Genomic DNA, 18,634 nt, shown 5'->3' with positions numbered 1-18,634 from the left:
CTCTAGAGCATCTTGAGTGTCAGAAAGTTTTCATAAATCAGTGTCTTCAAGGCTGATAAAAGTTGAATTAAAAAATGGAAGCAGGGACATGTAAGTGTACTCCAAGCTACGCCCTCACTCTCCTGCAGCTCCGCACATTTCTGTGACCATTTCCTCTCCAACTTCAGATGGGAGAACTCAGGAGGGATAACGATGAGCCGAAGTAGAAGACCCAGTGATATGGGTGCGTGAGTGTGTGTGCATGTGTGCGCGTGTGTGGCTGCACCCACACGGGCCAGAACAGAGGGGGTAGGCTTTTGACAAACTTCCCATCAAAGAAGTTCGAAGCACCCGAGGCAGGCGAGAATCAGTAGTCTGTGCCTGGAGAGAACAAGACTCGGGTCAGGAGGTGTGGAGGGAGCATCTGAGCTGCCGTGTTCACGGTAGAATCAGTAACAGGAAAATAGGATCATCACTTCCATTTCTTGGTGGAGTATCACGTCCTTTGACTTTGAACGAACCTACTAATGAGAGTTTTATTAACCATAAGACACACGTATTTGAAGTACCCGTGTTTCAGGAAATCTGCCAGTTTCTAATTTCTGTTTTAATATTCCCTAAGGGTAGCACTTAGTGAATTGCGAATCTAAAAAGAATGCAACTGGGTGAAAAAACTAATTTGAAAAGAGATGTGCACCCTTATGTTTACTGCGGCATTATTTACAGTAGTTAAAGTATGGAACCAGCCCAAGGGTCCCTCGGTAGATGAATGGATAAAGAAGATGTGGTGTGTACACGATGGAATGTTACTCAGCCGTTAAAAGAATGAAATCTTGCCATTTGCAACCACATGAATGAATCTGGAGAGTATTATGCTGAGGGAATCAGTCAGAGAAAGACACATGCCATATGATTTCACTCATCTGGGAACATAAGAGACAAAACCAAAGAATAAAGAAAGAAGGAGACAAACCAGAAAACAGACTCCTAACTACAGAGAAGAAATGGGTGGTTGCCAGAGAGGAGGTGAGAAGGACGATGGGAGAAACAGGTGAAGGGATTCAGAGGACACTTACCATGATGGCCGCCGAGTCCTATAGAGAGTTGCTGAATCACTATATTGTACAAATGAAACAAATTCTGCTGTATGTTAGCTATACTGGAATTTAAAAACAACTGAAAAAGAGAAAAAATAATAAAAATAAAAAGAAAGCCGTTGTGAAGAAATGAAGTGAAGAAATAGTGAGAAGGAGCGTTAGTAACTTCAGCATTAAACAGTACTATAAATTTTAAAATTTTAAGTACAGAAGCGGAACAATATTTATAAACATGTGGCACAATACTGAAAAATGATAAAACATTCATGATTAGACCTTTAACATTAGAGTAAATACATTTTATGGCTCTTTATTAAAATTTTAAATAAAACTTCCTTTATGTTGAGTGTTGTGACTGCCCTTCTTTCTCTTGTCCTCCCTCACCTAATTCAGATATGCCCAAAATTATTTTGGTTGTCTTCTACGGAAGTTTTTATTTCTTAAAAATCAGCAACATATAGGTACGTGTTTGTCTCAGATGCCTGTAGGATTTAAAGGTTGGAGAGAGTGAAGTGCTCTTTCAGGAAATGTGGTGCATGCTTGCCACCTTGTGGTGAGAGTGGGAACAAGCGAGCATTTCAAAACAACCCCAAAGAAAGCAAGGAATTCAGTGAAAACCAAGTTCGCTAATTATCTTTAAATATAGTAAGGTATAAATCTTATGTGAAAACTATTATTTTACTGTTTAAGTTATAAAAGAGAAAACAGATTTTTAAAAATATTTTTGGTATTATTCTCATGAAAGCTTAAAAGATGTCTCCAAATTACAAAAAATAAATGTGTGTGGATGTACAGATACACAAGTGTAGGTATACATATTTTTATGTGTATATGTTCATATGGAACATTGCTCAATAAAAGCTAAATATAATTTGTGAATATCCTAGAAATAGTCATTGCCTACATTTTTGCTTAATATTTCCAGTAAAATCTCCCATGTGTATATTTGTATATAATTTAAAACAATCTGTTTCCTAATGTCTCATCCAGCTTTATAACTTAGTAATTTCCCATACTGTTCTCCATTCCTTCAATAAATAAGAATTCTATCAGGATAATTTTTGAACACGGGGTAAGACTTCTCAAGAGTTTGCTTTGGCTTTTGTTTTTGTTCTTGTTTGTCTTTCAAGTGGTCAGCTAATAAAATTGGAGCATCTGGATTAAACCAAGTTAGATGGGCTTCATGGTACCCACTTCTGTGAACAAGGGAGGGTTTACCAAAAGCTGATAATGGAAGGGCACCATGCTTCTCAGTCTTACTGACCCACAGTACATTTCTTCCTTGCTAGAGCAAAATGTTGCATTAAATTTCATGTTTCCGAAGAACTTATCATGACATATTTGATAAATGTTCACTTAGGATACTTTAAATTGCAATTTTAAAATTGGGCTTAAAGTACTTATCGATGCTTTCAAAATCTGCATCTGTACGTGGTGTTTCTCCGTTCCTAAAACTTTGTTATTACAGTTGTAGAACAATGTTGTCACTTCTTTCCAACCTCAATTTACGGGATACTAAAAACTTCAGAAAAAAACACTCAGGGACCAAGAAAAAACACTCAGATTGTGCCAAAACACCCAGATCTATTATACACACTTCTGGTCTTGGCTTTCCAGGATGGGACTTGAATCTCTCTTTCCAATTTGGTGTGAGAAAATGCACATATCTTGATCGTCTTATTATCCTGTGAGTCAGAAGTATCATAACTCTCTTCTACATCTGAACCTTCTTCCTTTAGCGTAGTTTAAGCATGTGGTAAGATCAGCATTAACCATTGTATTTAACGTGCATAAAATCCATTTTCTCTTTCTTTTTTAGAATTGAACTACAGTATATAAAGTATAAAATACTAGACATGAGTAGAGCAAATAAATTACTCCCCAAGATGTTAAAATAACTCAGCAAGTCTCAGTTTCAGGAAAGTCCTGAACATATCTAGAAAGGTGTGTAGTTGATGATAAAAATGGAGACTGGTTACAGACTTAGCTTTTTTTTTCCTTTTTCTATGAAAAAACTACAACATAGATTAAAAGAGTTGGAGCTTCCAAGTTTCTGGTGTACTAGTGACTTTATTTTCACATTTCAATATATTGCTATATTCATATAATTACTTTCAAGAGAGAAAAGGGATAAATGCATTAATTTCTGTGAGTCTTGTAAGGTGAAGTATTGGTATTACTGGTCATTGTTCCTTCATGTTATTTTAGAAATAATTTGAAACCATTTTGTGACTCCTAGAAGGGAGTTGTCTGCTTTGCATGTGGGATTGGATTTTTGTGAAATGAATGATGAGTGTTGTAGGAAGTAACAGTTTGGAGAAAGATATGCTAGGGACACACTAAAATTAATATTCCCCAGACATTTTTGAGAAAAAGATGTTTCACGATACATTCCTGGCTGTGAACGGGGCTGTCCCAGAGCTGGTGTGCACCGCTGTGGGGGTGTGCCCGGTGAGGCATAGCGGTCAGCGTCCACTGCTCCCATGGATTGGTTCCCGTGAGCTGATTGTTAGGTATTTTAAATATCACCTTGAGGTATAATAGCTTATACACCTATGTGGGGAAACCATGTAATCATTTCTCTTATAGTGTTGTACTCACTCCAGAACAGCTATGTCTTTTATTACACAAAAGAGTAAATGCATCTGTGTATAACTCATCTTTTTAGACACGGTTTATTGCATGCTGTTATGTATGAAAGCATTCGTTTAGGTCTGCATGGTCATCCAGTGTTGGTGAGAGATCTGTGAATGACCGTGTTCTCGTAAAGGTTTTATTTTTTACTTGACGGGTAACTACTTTTAGAATGACCATTATTTAATATTACATCGCTCTACTTTCATATTCTATATCTCCTTAATATTATAGGTTGTATTTATTTATTTAATTTTGGGTAATTATCATCATAATTTAAAACCAGCTACCATGTGTCTCTCCTATATTGGCTACAGTTTTTCAAGATAGATCACCTTTCATTCTCACAACTGTATGTGGTAGTCAAGATTAGCTTCCCTTATATAGGTGTAACTGAAATTGGGGGATTTTCAGGAGCATTGGCTCAAGTTTGCACAACCTGGAAGGGATGGATCTGGGTTCCAGCCTCAAGCAGTTTGGATGCGCAGCCCCTGTGCAATGCTTGCATTCTGGAACAGCTTATGGTCACAGCTATAATACTTGCATCCACAGTTCTCAGCATTATGAAATCACTTAGGTAAGTATGATCCTTATTCCCATTTTACAGATGTGATAACTTAGTAAGTGTTCATGGAAGGAGCCATCTATCCTTTGGGATTACCACTCCTCGAAGCTGAGACCCAGCTCTGCCCACAATAGAGTCATCAGGACTCTGCCCTCCTAGATTGAAGTGTCTGGAGAAACACAGGCTAAGCTTCATTCTAACGTGCAGTCTCTTATATAGCCAAATAATAATAATAACAACAACGCTTTGCAAAGAAGGATATATTTTGGTGCAGGAGGGAGGAGGGAAGGGTGAGACTCAATTTGTGGGGTTAGAATATCCAATTTCTATGTTATCTTTAGGATTTGTATCAAGAGCAATGCTGCAGTTGTGCACATGACGTTCTTTTGACTGACTAGAATAGTTTGCTACATTCAGTTTCTGTCCTTCTCTTAAAAAAGAAATACCTAGCATTGTATCTAAATAATAAAACGGGGAAGTTCAGTAAGTCCTTCCACGAAGCAAGTTTGCAGAGCTGTGCTCATATTTCAATACACTTTAAAATAGTTCAGAGATGGGGCACCTAGGTGGCTCAGCCAGTTAAACATTTGACTCTTGATTTCGGCTCAGGTCATGATCTCAAGGTTGTGAGATCAAGTACTGCATCAGGCTCTGCACTCAGTGGGGAGTGTGCTTAAGATTCTCTCGATTCTCTCCCTCTCTTTCCCTCTCTCTAAAAAAAAAAAAAAGTTCAAAGACAAAAGCCATGAGAATATTTTTTTCTATATAGTTGGTTTTTAAAAAGCCAATATGAAGCTATATGTGTTATTCTTTTTTTTAAAGATTTTATTTATTTATTTGACAGAGATCACAAGAAGGCAGAGAGGGCAGGCAGAGAGAGAAGGAGGAAGCAGGTTCCTTGCTGAGCAGAGAGCCCGATGTGGGGCTCGATCCCAGGACCCTGGGATCGTGACCTGAGCCAAAGGCAGAGGCTTCAACCCACTGAGCCACCCAGGCACCCCTACATTTGCTATCCTGATAGCAACAGAAAACCTCCTTCCAGAAATAAGTAGATTCTTGATGTTGGGAACCACGCATGTGAGGTACTCTGAACTGAGTATTGAATTGCTTCCTCGATGGCCATGTTATTGTGAGTAAATCTCACCCTTCAGTTTGTCACAGATAGTTTTAGGAAATAAGGCGGCTGGTTTTTAAGAGGCAAGAGCTTTGACAATGTGTACTGAATTTCTAAGTAGAACAAGTCCTTCACAAAGCGGTAGAATTTGTCTTTTTCTGCCATAGTAAGAGCCAAGGAAATGATCTGAGGTGTAGTTTCTGAGAATATCATAAATTGGATTATACCTGAAGGTTAGCTCTCCACTAATAAACACCTGTTAGAGTCTTCTGCTTTCTGGGACACTCAGGTAGGCACCCTGGCCAGAGTTAATCCGTTCTTTCTTTCTTTCTTTCTTTCTTTCTTTCTTTTAGGATTTTATTGATTGATTGATTTGAGAGAGAGAGAGAGAGAGCAGGAGGAGGAGCAGAGGGAGATGGACAAGCAGTCTCCATGCAGAGCATGGAGCCTGACACGGGGCTCGATCCCAAGACCCTGAGATCATGACCTGAGGCCAAATCAAAAGTCAGAGGCTTAGCCAACTGAACCACCCAGGCGCCTCCAGAGTTAACCTTCTGCTCAGGAACAGTAATCAATTAAAAGTATCTGTTGAATATTTACTATAAGCCTAGAAATGTTAAACCATATGAGAGATTAAAAATGAACATTTTTAAGAGGCATGCCCTTAGTCTCAAAGAACATGTGGCGAAAGATGATAAGCATATGCTACGTGCTAAGCTCTTTTGAAAATTTTAAGTATAATAGAATTTAAGAAAAAGATAATTTTCTTGGTAGCTTGGAATAATATTTCAAAACTGCACAGAGAATACAGTGCTCATATGATGTGGATATCAGTGTGGAGAATGGATATCGCAGGACAGAGAGAGGGGAGGAACATATTTGGCCTCTGAGTCACAGATATCCGGAATGTGCAGAGGGTCACGGGAAATAATGTCAGTGTGTAGAATGTGTCCAGACATCCTCGAAAGCACAATAAGAACGTAGCTTGCTTTGGGAGGCGGGAAGGGGCCATTTTGTCTTTTCAGCAGGAGGTAAAAATAAGATCTTTAATGAACTATTGCCTATGTGCGTTTACATGAGAGAAATAGTCAGACATACAAGAACATTCCAACCCAATATAAGTTGTTGTACGTTTGTTTCTTACCCACTGCAAGATTTGCTTCATTTGTGTTTGTCATTTTCATAGCAATTCTGCACGTTCTGGCAAAAGTAAGAAGAAGATGGAATGGTACCCAGAATAATATTAACTGGAAAGAATGGGATGATTAACTGACACATTTCCCTAATCACTTGATGTAAAGAAGTGCGTCAGGAATGTGATTTCTTGACAGTGCTGATTACCTGTTACGTTACCAGTCAAACCACCAATATTTAACCATAGCTGATACTGGTACATTGGTTTATTAGAGACCTTCACAACTTACAAACCATCAGAACTAGAAACAAAATCCCATTTGGAGACTTCACAATTCAAGTTCCAGCACTCTTATCAATATTCTCTTCTATTGCATTCAATTACAGAATCCAATGTCATTTTTATTTATATACTTAAAATTTTAAAAACTAACCCATTCTACTTAATAGTAACTGTAGCAATTTTTCCAACTTATTCTGGAAGGGCAATAAAATTTATGCCCTCATAAAGGTATTTTTTTTACTTGATGGTTAACTGTACTTTCAAAACCACCGCAATCTATTAGGGCATACTTATTTTTTATGTTTTTGTTTGTTTGTTTGTTTGTTTTTTGACTAAGGCATTTTGCAGCTACTCCATTTGCAGAAAACTCCTTCTTGTTCTATGTACACATTTTGACAACATTCATTATCTGCTTAACAGACCATATCAGTTCTGCAAAAGCCATTATGGTTGAATACAGAAATTTAAATTTCATTCCATACTAAAGAGCAGATTTTTGCAATCATATATCAGATCATTAAATTTTACATTATAAAAGGCTTATATGATGCTTAACAAGTCACCAGCCCATGTTTAGCATGATACTTTCTTTTCAAAATGACTACTGTATGTTTTCTACTTTACAATATGTTTCTTTGTTTTTTGTTTGTTTTTTTCAAAATGACCACTGCATATTTTTAAATCTTTAGCCGGGGACCTAAAGTCAAACGAAGCCAAGGGAAGAAGGAACTATCCTGGGAAGGGCGAGGGAAGAGTGTGGAGGCAGGGTTGTGGAGATCCAGAAAGAATCACTTTGTTTGAGTTAGCTCTATCTTTGCCGTATTTTTTTTTTATTTTCAAGACTTGAGTGTTTTTGTTTTGTTTTGTTTTGTTTTTGTTATTACTACTGTTAGGATTTCTCTAGGCGTGTTAAAATACACTAAGTTGCTGTATGCAAGTTATTTGCCTGACGTTTTTGGTTAGTATAACAAATATATTTAACTTTCTAAAATACCCGTGATATATATATAGTCTTGAAGGTGAAAAAGGCATTACCACGTGACTGGCATTTAAGTAGTGCTGATCATTAATAAATCTTTATTCATCGATTAGCCACTGTAAATGATGTGTTTAATATTGAATATGTTTTTCTAGAATCTATCTTTAAAAGGGTTTTAGAACTATTATTGAAAAAAAAATACTGAAGTCACATTTTATAAGATAGGTGGGATCACTGTGGAGGTAAAAACAAAAGTTAGCTGTAAAGCATGATCTATAAATTACCATCCCGAATTCACTGTTATTCCAGAGACTGATTATTGTAAACATCCTATTACTTGATAAATAAATGCATTTCCTAATATTGAAGTCATATCTAATGTTATACTTTGCTGTGTTAAACTCCTCACTATTTCTCATATCTATGTACTGGATACTTTTCCTGTGTTCTTATTTTACCTCCCAGCACCCTGAGTGTACATTGTAACCTGAGATCATGGATCACTGTACCTAAAGTTACTAGGACGTGTGAAGTACATGAAAAGTAGGCTAATTTCATCAACATGTATATGTTAAATGTTGATGAGAACAATACATTTTTTCTTATGTTGTTCAGGATTAATTTTCCCTTGTTCTAAATTTCCATTGTGCTCTTTGTTTTGTTCATGTGCTTCAATGATGCTATAAGGATGTTTGATAGATACTTTCTTCATTAGTATTTTGCAAGTCTGTGCTTTACGTAGTTATTTCAATGTCAATTGAATGAAGACTTTTTGCACAATACTACATTTGTACAGACAGAATTTCAGTGTAAAGCATAGCATTATCCATGTAGCAGGCACTTTATTTTTGTTAAATGAATGCACCGAGTTGAAGAAAAAAAAGAACCCATATAGATAATGTACTTCATTTTTAGGATGGAAACCCCCTGTGCCAGTTTTATCAACTAAGCACATCTAGAGAAGGGCCAGCCCTGTTAGCAACACAAGGAATAATTACCGCAATGGCAGCATTTCTGAGAACGGAATGTCGGGTGATTGATCTCAATTTGACAGAAAATTATCATTCCACTCGTTTTTAGATTTGCAATAGGAGTGATTTGCTACTGAGTATCAGGTCTAACTTTTCCCTTCATTTTCCTTTCCTACTCTTATCTTTAGCTCCCTGTGAAGGCAATACATTCTTCTGCCACAGTAACATGTGTATTAACAATACACTGGTCTGCAATGGACTCCAGAACTGTGTGTATCCTTGGGACGAGAATCACTGTAAAGGTAATGATAAAAAATTTGCAGAAGTCCTCTGCCTATAGAGTGGGAAGCCTTTATTAGGATGTGGAAATGTATCAGAGCTACTTGAAAATTGACATGCATATGGGCTTTGTGGAGCCTTCTGTATATTTTGTAATTCATGGGTAAACGTCTTTCTTTGCTTTTGTCAGAAGTTTCCTTATTCATTAATGTATAGTAGAGAATCTTTAGCATTTGAATGCTCATTAAAGACACCTTGTTAGCGCCTGCAGAGCCCTGGAGAGGAAAGGCAGCTTTTAGTGCAGTGTGATTTTCCTGTCTGACCTGGTGCCCTTCCTCTGTGCCTGCACCTCTCACCAGTTTGTCTTCACTGGACTGTGTCCATGTACACTAGGGGGAAGGTGCATTGAAAGAACATTTGTACTTTCAGGTACTTCCAGCCACTTAACTTGACTTCAGTTTTGCTACCAAAATGCTTTTTCCTTTCCAAAGAAAATAGCTCCCAATGTCCCTGCTCCCTTTTCTAGCTTGAACACAAAGGTTTGTTTATGTAGATAACAATCCATGGTTTGGCTATGAATGTTGCCTGTTTTAGTTAAGTTGAAAAACGCCAGGCATATTCTTTTATTCAGGTTCAATATTAACTGATCTGTAAAGGGAAAAGAGCAGGCAATTAACCCTTTCATGCTTCAAGTCCAGTATTGTCTATTAAAAATGTCTTCTGTGGATGGAAGCCAAGAGGCATCACCATAGTTGCATGGTTCATGGTCAAGGAGAAAGACATATGCAGCCTTGATTATTTTGTTGGTGGGAGTAGGTGATTATTCAAGGAACCACTTCTGAATGGATGGGAGAATAAGTTATCTGTGTAGTAGAATCTTAAATCCGCATCATTAATTATTGGTAGTCATAAGCTTTATTTGCCCAATAGGATTTGTTCCCACGTACATAGGACCATTTGACATGAGAGAGAAGTGAAGAGAATGCGAATGGATAGGTTTTATGAGCTTCCATGTTTATCTTCTCCAGATGGCAAGGCCACTATTTTGATTTCTACTTCATTCTCTTTTAGGGAACACATCTTTACCATTTCAATCTTTGTGACAGGCTGCCCTCAGAGATACTGCGGGTTCCATTCTAGACCACCACAATAAAGCTAATGTAGCAAGTCAAATGAATTTTTTGGTTTCGTAGCGGATATAAAATTTGTTTATGCTACACTGTAGTCTATTAAGGATGTGATAGCAGTATGTGTATAGAGGCAATGCATTATGCAGCTTAATTAAAAAGTACTTACTGCTAAAAACTGCTAGCCATCACAAAACCTTTCAGCAAGTCAAAATCTCTGGTCACAGGTCACCATAACAAATATAGTAATAATTAAAATGTTTGGAATATTGCAAGAATTATCAAAATGTGACACAGCAAAACAAAGTGAGCAAATGTTATTGGGAAAGGGTGCTGATAGACTTCCTCAATGCAGGATTGCCACAAACCTTCAGTTGTTGAAAAACAGTATCTGTGAAGTGCAACAAGGTGAAGTGCGAGAAAACGAGGTCTACCTGTAGTTTATTGGAGTTAGTATCACAGACTAACACAGGGTGTATCCTAAAAAATGTCCCATGTGCCCTTGAAAAGAATGCATGTTGCCATTATTAGGTGGCTTGCTCTAGAGATGCAGGTTTACAGCATTGTTCAAGTTTTCAGTTTCTGTTTGCATTTTCTACTATATTTTATCTATTTTTTTTACACTTGAACTTTATTTTATTTTTTTGAACTTTATTTTTGTTTTGTTTTGTTTTAAGTTTTGTTTTATTTTATTTTATTTTAGTGTTCCAAAATTCATTGTTTATGCATGACACCCAGTGCTCTATGCAATACATGCCCTCCTTAATACCCACCACCAGATTAAGTGTTTACATTATCCTAAGGTTTCTAGTCAACAAAAGGCTGTTAGTAGTTAGCTTCTGCCCGAGTCAAAGTTGTACATGGATTTTTAAAAACATGTGGATCGTGTCCCTAACCCCTGCATTATTAAAGATCAATTATATATTTGGTATGCAACTGAAGACTCTGTCAGTGAATCCAGTTCAGGTATAGACTGATCCAGGTATTTATTTATTTTTCCATTTTATTTTATTTCATTTCTTTTCAGTGTTCCAGCATTCATTGTTTATGCACTACACCCAGTGCTCCATGCAATATGTGCCTTCTATAATACCCACCACCAGACTCACCCAACACCCCCATTCCCCACCCCTCCAAAACCCTCAGTTTGTTTCTCAGAGTCACAGTCTCTCATGCTTTGTCTCCCCCTCCAATTTCCTCCAATTCAACTTTCCTTTCCTTCTCCTAATGTCCTCCATGTTATTCCTTATGCTCTACAAGTTAGTGAAACCATATAATAATTGACTCTCTCTGCTTGACTTATTTCACTCAGCATAACATTTTCCAGTTCCGTCCATGTTGATATAAAAGTTGGGTATTCATCCTTTCTGATGGAGGCATAATATTCCATAGTGTATATGGACCACATCTTCTTTATCCATTCGTCCACTGAAGGGCATCTTGGCTCTTTTCACAGTTTGGCAACTGTGGCCATTGCTGCTATGAACATTGGGACACAGATGGCCCTTCTTTCACTACATCTGGATATTTGGAATAAATACCCAGTAGTGCAATTGCAGGGTCATAGGGAAGCTCTATTTTTAATTTCTTAAGGAATCTCCACACTGTTTTCCAAAGTGTCTGCATCAACTTGCATTTCCACCAGCAGTGGAAGAGGCTTCCCCTTTCTCCACACCCTCTCCAACACTTGTTATTTACTGTCTTGTTGATTTTGGCCATTCTAACTGGTGTAAGCTGGTATCTCAATTTGATTTGAATTCCCCTGATGGCCAGTGATGATGGAGATTTTTTCATGTGTCTGTTAGTCATCTGTATGTCTTCTTTGGAGAAGTGTCTGTTCATGTCTTCTGCCCATTTTTTGATGTGATTATCTGTTTTGTGTATGTTGAGTTTGAGGAGTTCTTTATAGATCTTGGATATCGGTTCTTCGTCTGTGCCATTTGCGAGTATCTTCTCCCATTCCGTGGGTTGCCTCTTTGTTTTGTTGACTGTTTCCTTTGCTGTGCAGAAGCTTTTGATCTTGATGAAGTCTGAAAAGTTCATTTTCACTTTTGTTTCCTTTGCCTTTGGAGACATATCTTGAAAGAAGTTGCTGTGACCAATGCCGAAGAGATTACTGCCTTGTTCTCCTCTAAGATTTTGATAGATTCCTGCCTCCATTGAGGTCTTTTATCCATTTTGAGTTTATCTTTGGATCCAAGAGTACATTAAAGAGATTATCGATGATGACCAGGTGGGATTCATCCATAGGATGCAAGGGTCGTTTAACATTTGCAAATCAATCAATGTGATAGAACAAATCAGTAAGAGAAGGGAGAAGAACTACATGGTCCTCTCAATCGATGCAGAGAAAGCATTCGACAAGATACAGAATCTGTTTCTGATTAAAACCCTCCAAAGTATATGGATAGAGGGAACATCCCTCAACTTCATAAAATCGATCTATGAAAAATCCACAGCAAATATCATCCTCAATGGGGAAAAATTGACAGCCTTCCCTTTGAGATCAGGAACACGAGAAGGATGTCCACTCTCATCACTCTTGTTCAACATAGTATGAGAAGTCCTAGCAACAGCAATCAGACAACAAAAAGAAATAAAAAGTATTCAAATTGGCAATGAAGAAGTCAAACTCTCTCTCTTTGCAGATGACAAGATACTTTATATTTTATCTATTTTTGAAAGTACCATTTCAATTCTCCAACTATTATGGTTGAATTTTCTGCTCTCTTCACTTCTGTAAATATCATTTTATGTATTTTTGAGCTTAGTTGTTATGTCCATATATGATTAAAAGTGTTGTATTTTTCCGATGTCTTGGCCCTCTTATTGATCATTAAAAACCATCTTCTTATTTCTAATCACCTTTTGCTTTATTTTGTCTAATGTTAGCACATCCACTCCAGCTATCTTCTAAATGCAGTTTGTATACTCAATCTTTTTCCATCCTTTTGTTTTCAGTCCATCTGTGTCTTTGAATATAGAGTATATTTTCTGTAGACAGTATACAGTTGGATCTTATTTTTTGATCCAGTCTGAAAATATTTGCCTTCTGACTGGATTATTTAATCCACTCATATTTAATGGTGATATTGATGTATATTTGGATTTACATCCGCCACTTTACTTCTTTTTCCCTCTATGTCCCACGTATTTTTGTTCCTCTTTTCTTCTTTTATTGGTCTCTTTTGCTATAAGTGAATATATTCTAGTGTAACATTTTAATTCCTTTAGTGACTTTTAATGTATTTTTTTGAGTTATTTTCTTAGTGATTATTTTAGGTCTTACAACACACAGCCTAACTTCTCAGAATGTATTTCAGATTTATACTAATTTAATAACATTATTTCAATATAGCTCTGTTCTCTTTCTATTTACCTGTTACTTTTGTCCATATTATTTTTATGTATTTTCAAATCAAAGAATACATTACTGTAATTGTTACTTTATGTAATTTTTGAGCAAGAGCATATTCATGCAGTTCATTACATAACACTTCTTCTTTACCATTTATGATTCTCTTCTTTTGTTTCTGTAGATTTACATTCCCATCTGATGTCACTTCTTATTCCAGGACAGTTTTGCTCCTACCTACATCACTTGAATTTTTAATACCAAATATTTAGTATTTCTTTATGTTATAGGCCCAACATTACAATTTTATACGTATGACATTACTCTTTTAAGAAGTTAAGGGAAGAATGCCAAAGATATATGCAACTAATAGTCCTTTGTAATTATGCATATAATGGCCTTTATTGGCAATATTTATTTGCCTCTTTAATTTGCTCTCTACTTTTTTTTAAAAGATTTTATTTATTTATTTGACAGACAGAGATCACAAGCAGGCAGAGAGGCAGGCAGAGGGAGAGAGGAGGAAGCAGGCTGTCCACAGAGCAGAGAGCCCGATGCGGGGCTTGATCCCAGAACCCTGGGATCATGACTTGAGCTGATGGCAGAGGCTTTAACCCACTGAGCCACCCAGGCGCCCCATGCTCTCTACTTTTTAATTTGGGTTTGAATTAGTGTCTGAAGTCACTTACTTTCAATCCCAATAATTTCTTTTAGTATTTCTTGTAAGGCATTTTTTCAGCATTAAATTATCTTTAGTTTTGTTTACCTGGAAATGTGTATTTTATCCCCATTTTTGAAAGTTAGTATGCTGGATATTAGTTTTGTTTTGTTTTGTTTTAAGATTTTATTTATTTATTTGTCAGAGAGAGTGAGCACAGGCAGACAGAGTGGCAAGCAGAGTCAGAGGGAGAAGCAGGCTCCCTGCCAAGCAAGGAGCCCGATGTGGGACTCGATCCCAGGACGCTGGGATTATGACCTGAGCCGAAGGCAGCTGCTTAACCAACTGAGCCACCCAGGCGTCCCAAGGATATTAGATTTTTGATCAATGGTTTTTGTTTTGGTTTTTTGGCCTGCAGCATTTTGAATATGCCATGCCTCTGTCTTCTGGCCTCCAAAATCTCTGATGATAAATCAGCTATTAGTCTGATTGGGGTGCCTTTCTATGTGAGGAGTTATTTTTTTCCTTGCTGCTTTCAAGATTTTCTCTTGCAACATTCTTTATCTTATAGGTCAGAGTGTGGGTATCAGTTCATTTATCTTACTCAGAATGTGTTGAAATTCTTGGATGGAATTTGCTCACCAAATTTGGGAAGTTTTCACCTTTTATTTATTTATTTGAATATTTTTCTGTTACTTTCTCTTCTTATACTCTCATCCATTAGGTTGGTGCTGTTAATGGTTTGTCTCATTTTCTGAGGCTCTATTCATTTTTCTGCATTCTTTGATCTTAGTCTTCTTCAGATTGCATAATTTTCCTTCATCTCTCCTCAAGCTTGCTGTTACTTTCCTCTTTCAGCTGAAATGTGCTGCTGAGTCACTCAAATCAAGCTTTTATTTCAGCGACTGTGCCATTCAACTCTACATTTTTCACTTTTTTCTTTTTTGTAATTTTTGTTTCTTTGTTGCTATTCTGCATGTGATAAGACCTTATCCTCCTATTTTTCTTTGCTTCCTTAGCCATTGTTTCCTTTAGTTCCTTGAACATATTTGTAACAAATCATTATCTGTTAAGTCTGATGTATGGCCCTCTCCTAGGCTTTTTCCCCCTTGTGTATGAATTGCATTGTCCCATTTGTTTACATGCCTTGGGATATTTTATTGGAAACGTCCTGTTAGATAATGTATTGTAACAATTCTGGATACTAATTCCTCTCTCCCCAGGGCTTGTTGCTGCTATTGTTTTTGTGTGTGTGTGTGTGTATGTGTTTGTCAGTGTAGAGTTGGCTGGCCTGTTTCAGCGATGTCTGTCACTGATGGTGTTGCATGGAGACCATGCTGTGGGCAAGCATACCGTAGCCTCAGATGGTTATGGTTTAGTAAGACACTCTCTGACCATCCTTTTCCTGTCCTGTTTATCTGTCTTTTTTTTTTTTTTATCACACCCAGCTATTAGTCTCTATTAATTGTCAAATGATTGTTCTGTTATTTTGGACAATTCCCAGGAGTGTAAATTGTTCCAATTAAATTCAGTTCCTTTAGTTAGTCTTTGAGTCTTTGAGGGTTAGTCTTTGAGTCTAGGCTTTGTGATTTGTTCTAAACTAGGAGGGCTTTCTTTACCTGTTATTTCCTGATATTTTATGTTAAATTTCTACCTGTTCCAGTGTCTGGTTCATTGCTACTGTGGAGCTTGACAGTCTCTTCTTAAACTACTTCCCAGAAGATGTCTGTTGTTTTGAGATATCCTTAGTCTTGAACATCTCCACACTGTTTCAAAAAATGTAACTTTCTTTGGGGAAAGCTATAGTGTTCTCTGTTCTTGTGGCCTGCCTCCCTTCATTGGCGAAGTGTCAGCATTACTGCTCTGGGTGCTGAAAGGAGGCAGGGATAGCGACCAACTTCTTTTGGAGTAACACCTCTGCTTTATGAATAGGGTACTGGGGGAGAGTGGTAACCTCTTGTCTTCTGAGCTTGCCTCTCCAGGCAGTTCAACTCTATGAGTGAGCTTGGGCAAGGGTGATGGGAGACACATATTCTCAGCCTTCTGCACCTGGTGTAGGGTTTCCATCCTACCAATGGGGGCTGGGAGGAAGAATGGAACCCTTGATAACTCAGGATCTCTTGCCTAGAATACAGTACGTACCCACACTATGGATTCGGGGAGTGGTGAGAGATGCTTGTGGTTTGCTCCACTTGGGGAGGTACTGTAGCTCTATGTGGGGAACATTAGGGAGAGGAAGCCCTATGCTATTGTCTGAAACCTCCCTAAGTAAGCTTCCATCATGGCAAATTGGGGTGGGGGTGGGGAATGTGTTTAAAGGACAGATTCTCACTGTTCTTAAAGAAATTTAGTAATTTTCCTGAATAAATGTACTTCCATTTGTTGTTTCCATGATTTCAATATCCAGAAACGATGATTGATAGATAGATAGATAGATAGATAGATAGATATAGGTATAGATATAGATATATAAGTATAAATATAGATACAGATTTTTGTTTGTTTTTAATTGTTTTTACCAGTTGTGGTTGTTTCATTGGGGAAAAGGCCCACAGATGGAGTCATGCTACTATTCCAGAAGTGTCTGTCAAGAAATTTAATGACCTTTTGGTATTAGAATATTGGTGTTACTGTGAGTTCAGTTACTTAAGTCAGGAATAAATTCAAAACAATATAGGTAGAGTTGTGTTCCCACTAGTCGAGTTTGGATGTTTTCTTATACCTATGAGGAGAAAAATAATTTACTGTTTTTAACATTACTAATTTATTTCCAAATGTCTTGCTAAAGACCTCATAAGAACTTTTTCAAACATATGTTGAAAGTAGGGATGCTGGGCAATGGGAGGTCTCTCTCTAAGTTTAGAAGATTTTGTGAAAAGGGAAGCTTCTTGTTTATTTTTAAGGATTTGTTCATGTTACTTTAAGCCTGTACAAATTCTCGGCTCAGTGTACTCCTTTTTACGTGCTCTGACTACCATATTAATGCGTAGTGGATTGTTTCTTGTTTTGTTTGTTGTTTTCACTCTCCTCAACCTGTAGAGAAGAGGAAAACCAGCCTACTGGACCAGCTCACCAACACCAGTGGGACTGTCATTGGCGTGACTTCCTGCATTGTGATCATCCTTATTATCATTTCTGTCATTGTGCAGATCAAACAGCCTCGTAAAAAATATGTCCAAAGGAAATCGGACTTTGACCAGACAGTTTTCCAGGAGGTGTTTGAACCTCCTCATTATGAGTTATGTACTCTAAGAGGGACAGCAGCTACAGCTGACTTTGCAGATGTGGCAGATGACTTTGAAAACTACCATAAACTGCGGAGATCCTCTTCCAAATGCGTTCACGACCATCACTGTGGGTCACAAGTGTCCAGTACAAAAGGCAGCCGCAGTAACCTCAGCACAAGAGATGCTTCTGTCTTGACAGAGATGCCCCCGCAGCCCATCAAACCCCTCATCCCGCCCATGAGCAGAAGAAACATCCTCGTCATGAAACACAACTACTCACAAGATGCTGCAGATGCCTGTGACATCGACGAGATCGAGGAGGTGCCAACGACGAGTCACAGGCTTTCCCGCCACGACAAAGCCGTCCAGCGGTCAGTATCAATAGATTTTTTGATGACACCTAGAACCTGAGGACTGAAATGCCTCCAAAATATTGTGTTCTAGTTGGTCTTCCTATTTCAGTTTCTCTTTTTATTAACAATTTAAACCGTAGTGTCTCAATCTTTTCCTCTCCCTTTTCCTTTTCAATCCTTTCCAGACCCTTCCTAAGTCCTATTTATATACATAGGTGTTTGTGTGTGAGCACACACAGACCAAAGATATTTCATTTATTTCTACACATATATAGTATTTATTTCTACAAAAATTATGGTTTTAATTTATATTATAAATTTGTATTGCTAATTTGCTGCCCCCTACTCATGAATTTTACTTTCATCAATGCTTAATATATTTTCAGACATGAAATGCTTTTTGGAAATAACTGCCTTACCAAGATGGGTAGCCCATCTCATTGAATAATTTTAATGTAAAAATAACATATTTTGCAATATGATGTATTATATTTTTGTATGAAAATGAAAATACCGATACCCTTTTTTCCCCATATCACATGATACTTACATGACAAATTGCATATAATAGTATGGTATGCTAAAATACTAAACATTTATATTTAAATGTAGAAAAAATAGTAGAAACATTTGATTCATCTTCAACATAAAGATAATATCTGTATCATATTATTAGCCCTAAAATTGGTAAAAATTTTGGGGAAAGAAAATTTAATTAAGGAAAAAAAATCTATTTTAAACCCCAAACCCGAAATCCATATGTCTTGTTTTGCATGTTTACTAGCATTTAGTTTGTTTTATAAATGGACTTACTTTCTCCATTCATCATGCATCCTCAAAACCTAAAATATTTTCAGTTGATTTAATATTTCTGCATGC

General features: G+C 37.2%; 1 protein-coding gene across 5 annotated transcripts in view; it reads left to right on the top strand.

The window, feature by feature from the left end:
- Positions 1-18,634, top strand: part of NETO1 (neuropilin and tolloid like 1) — a 125,995-nt gene that overhangs the window by 91,435 nt on the left and 15,926 nt on the right. For all 5 annotated transcript variants that reach the window (XR_006821093.1, XM_046025798.1, XM_046025801.1 and 2 more), the window contains exons 8-9: positions 8,945-9,058; positions 17,215-17,773. Coding sequence is in view for 4 of the 5 variants with exons in the window: in XM_046025798.1 (XP_045881754.1) it covers positions 8,945-9,058; positions 17,215-17,773 (673 nt within the window). In the remaining variant the exon portion in view is untranslated. The remainder of the gene's footprint in view (positions 1-8,944; positions 9,059-17,214; positions 17,774-18,634) is intronic.

The sequence above is a fragment of the Meles meles genome, chromosome 12 (genome assembly GCF_922984935.1).
Source record: "Meles meles chromosome 12, mMelMel3.1 paternal haplotype, whole genome shotgun sequence".
Taxonomy (NCBI): domain Eukaryota; kingdom Metazoa; phylum Chordata; class Mammalia; order Carnivora; family Mustelidae; genus Meles; species Meles meles.
The sequence above is the reverse complement of the archived record's forward strand: the minus strand, read 5'-3'. Positions and strand labels throughout refer to the sequence as shown.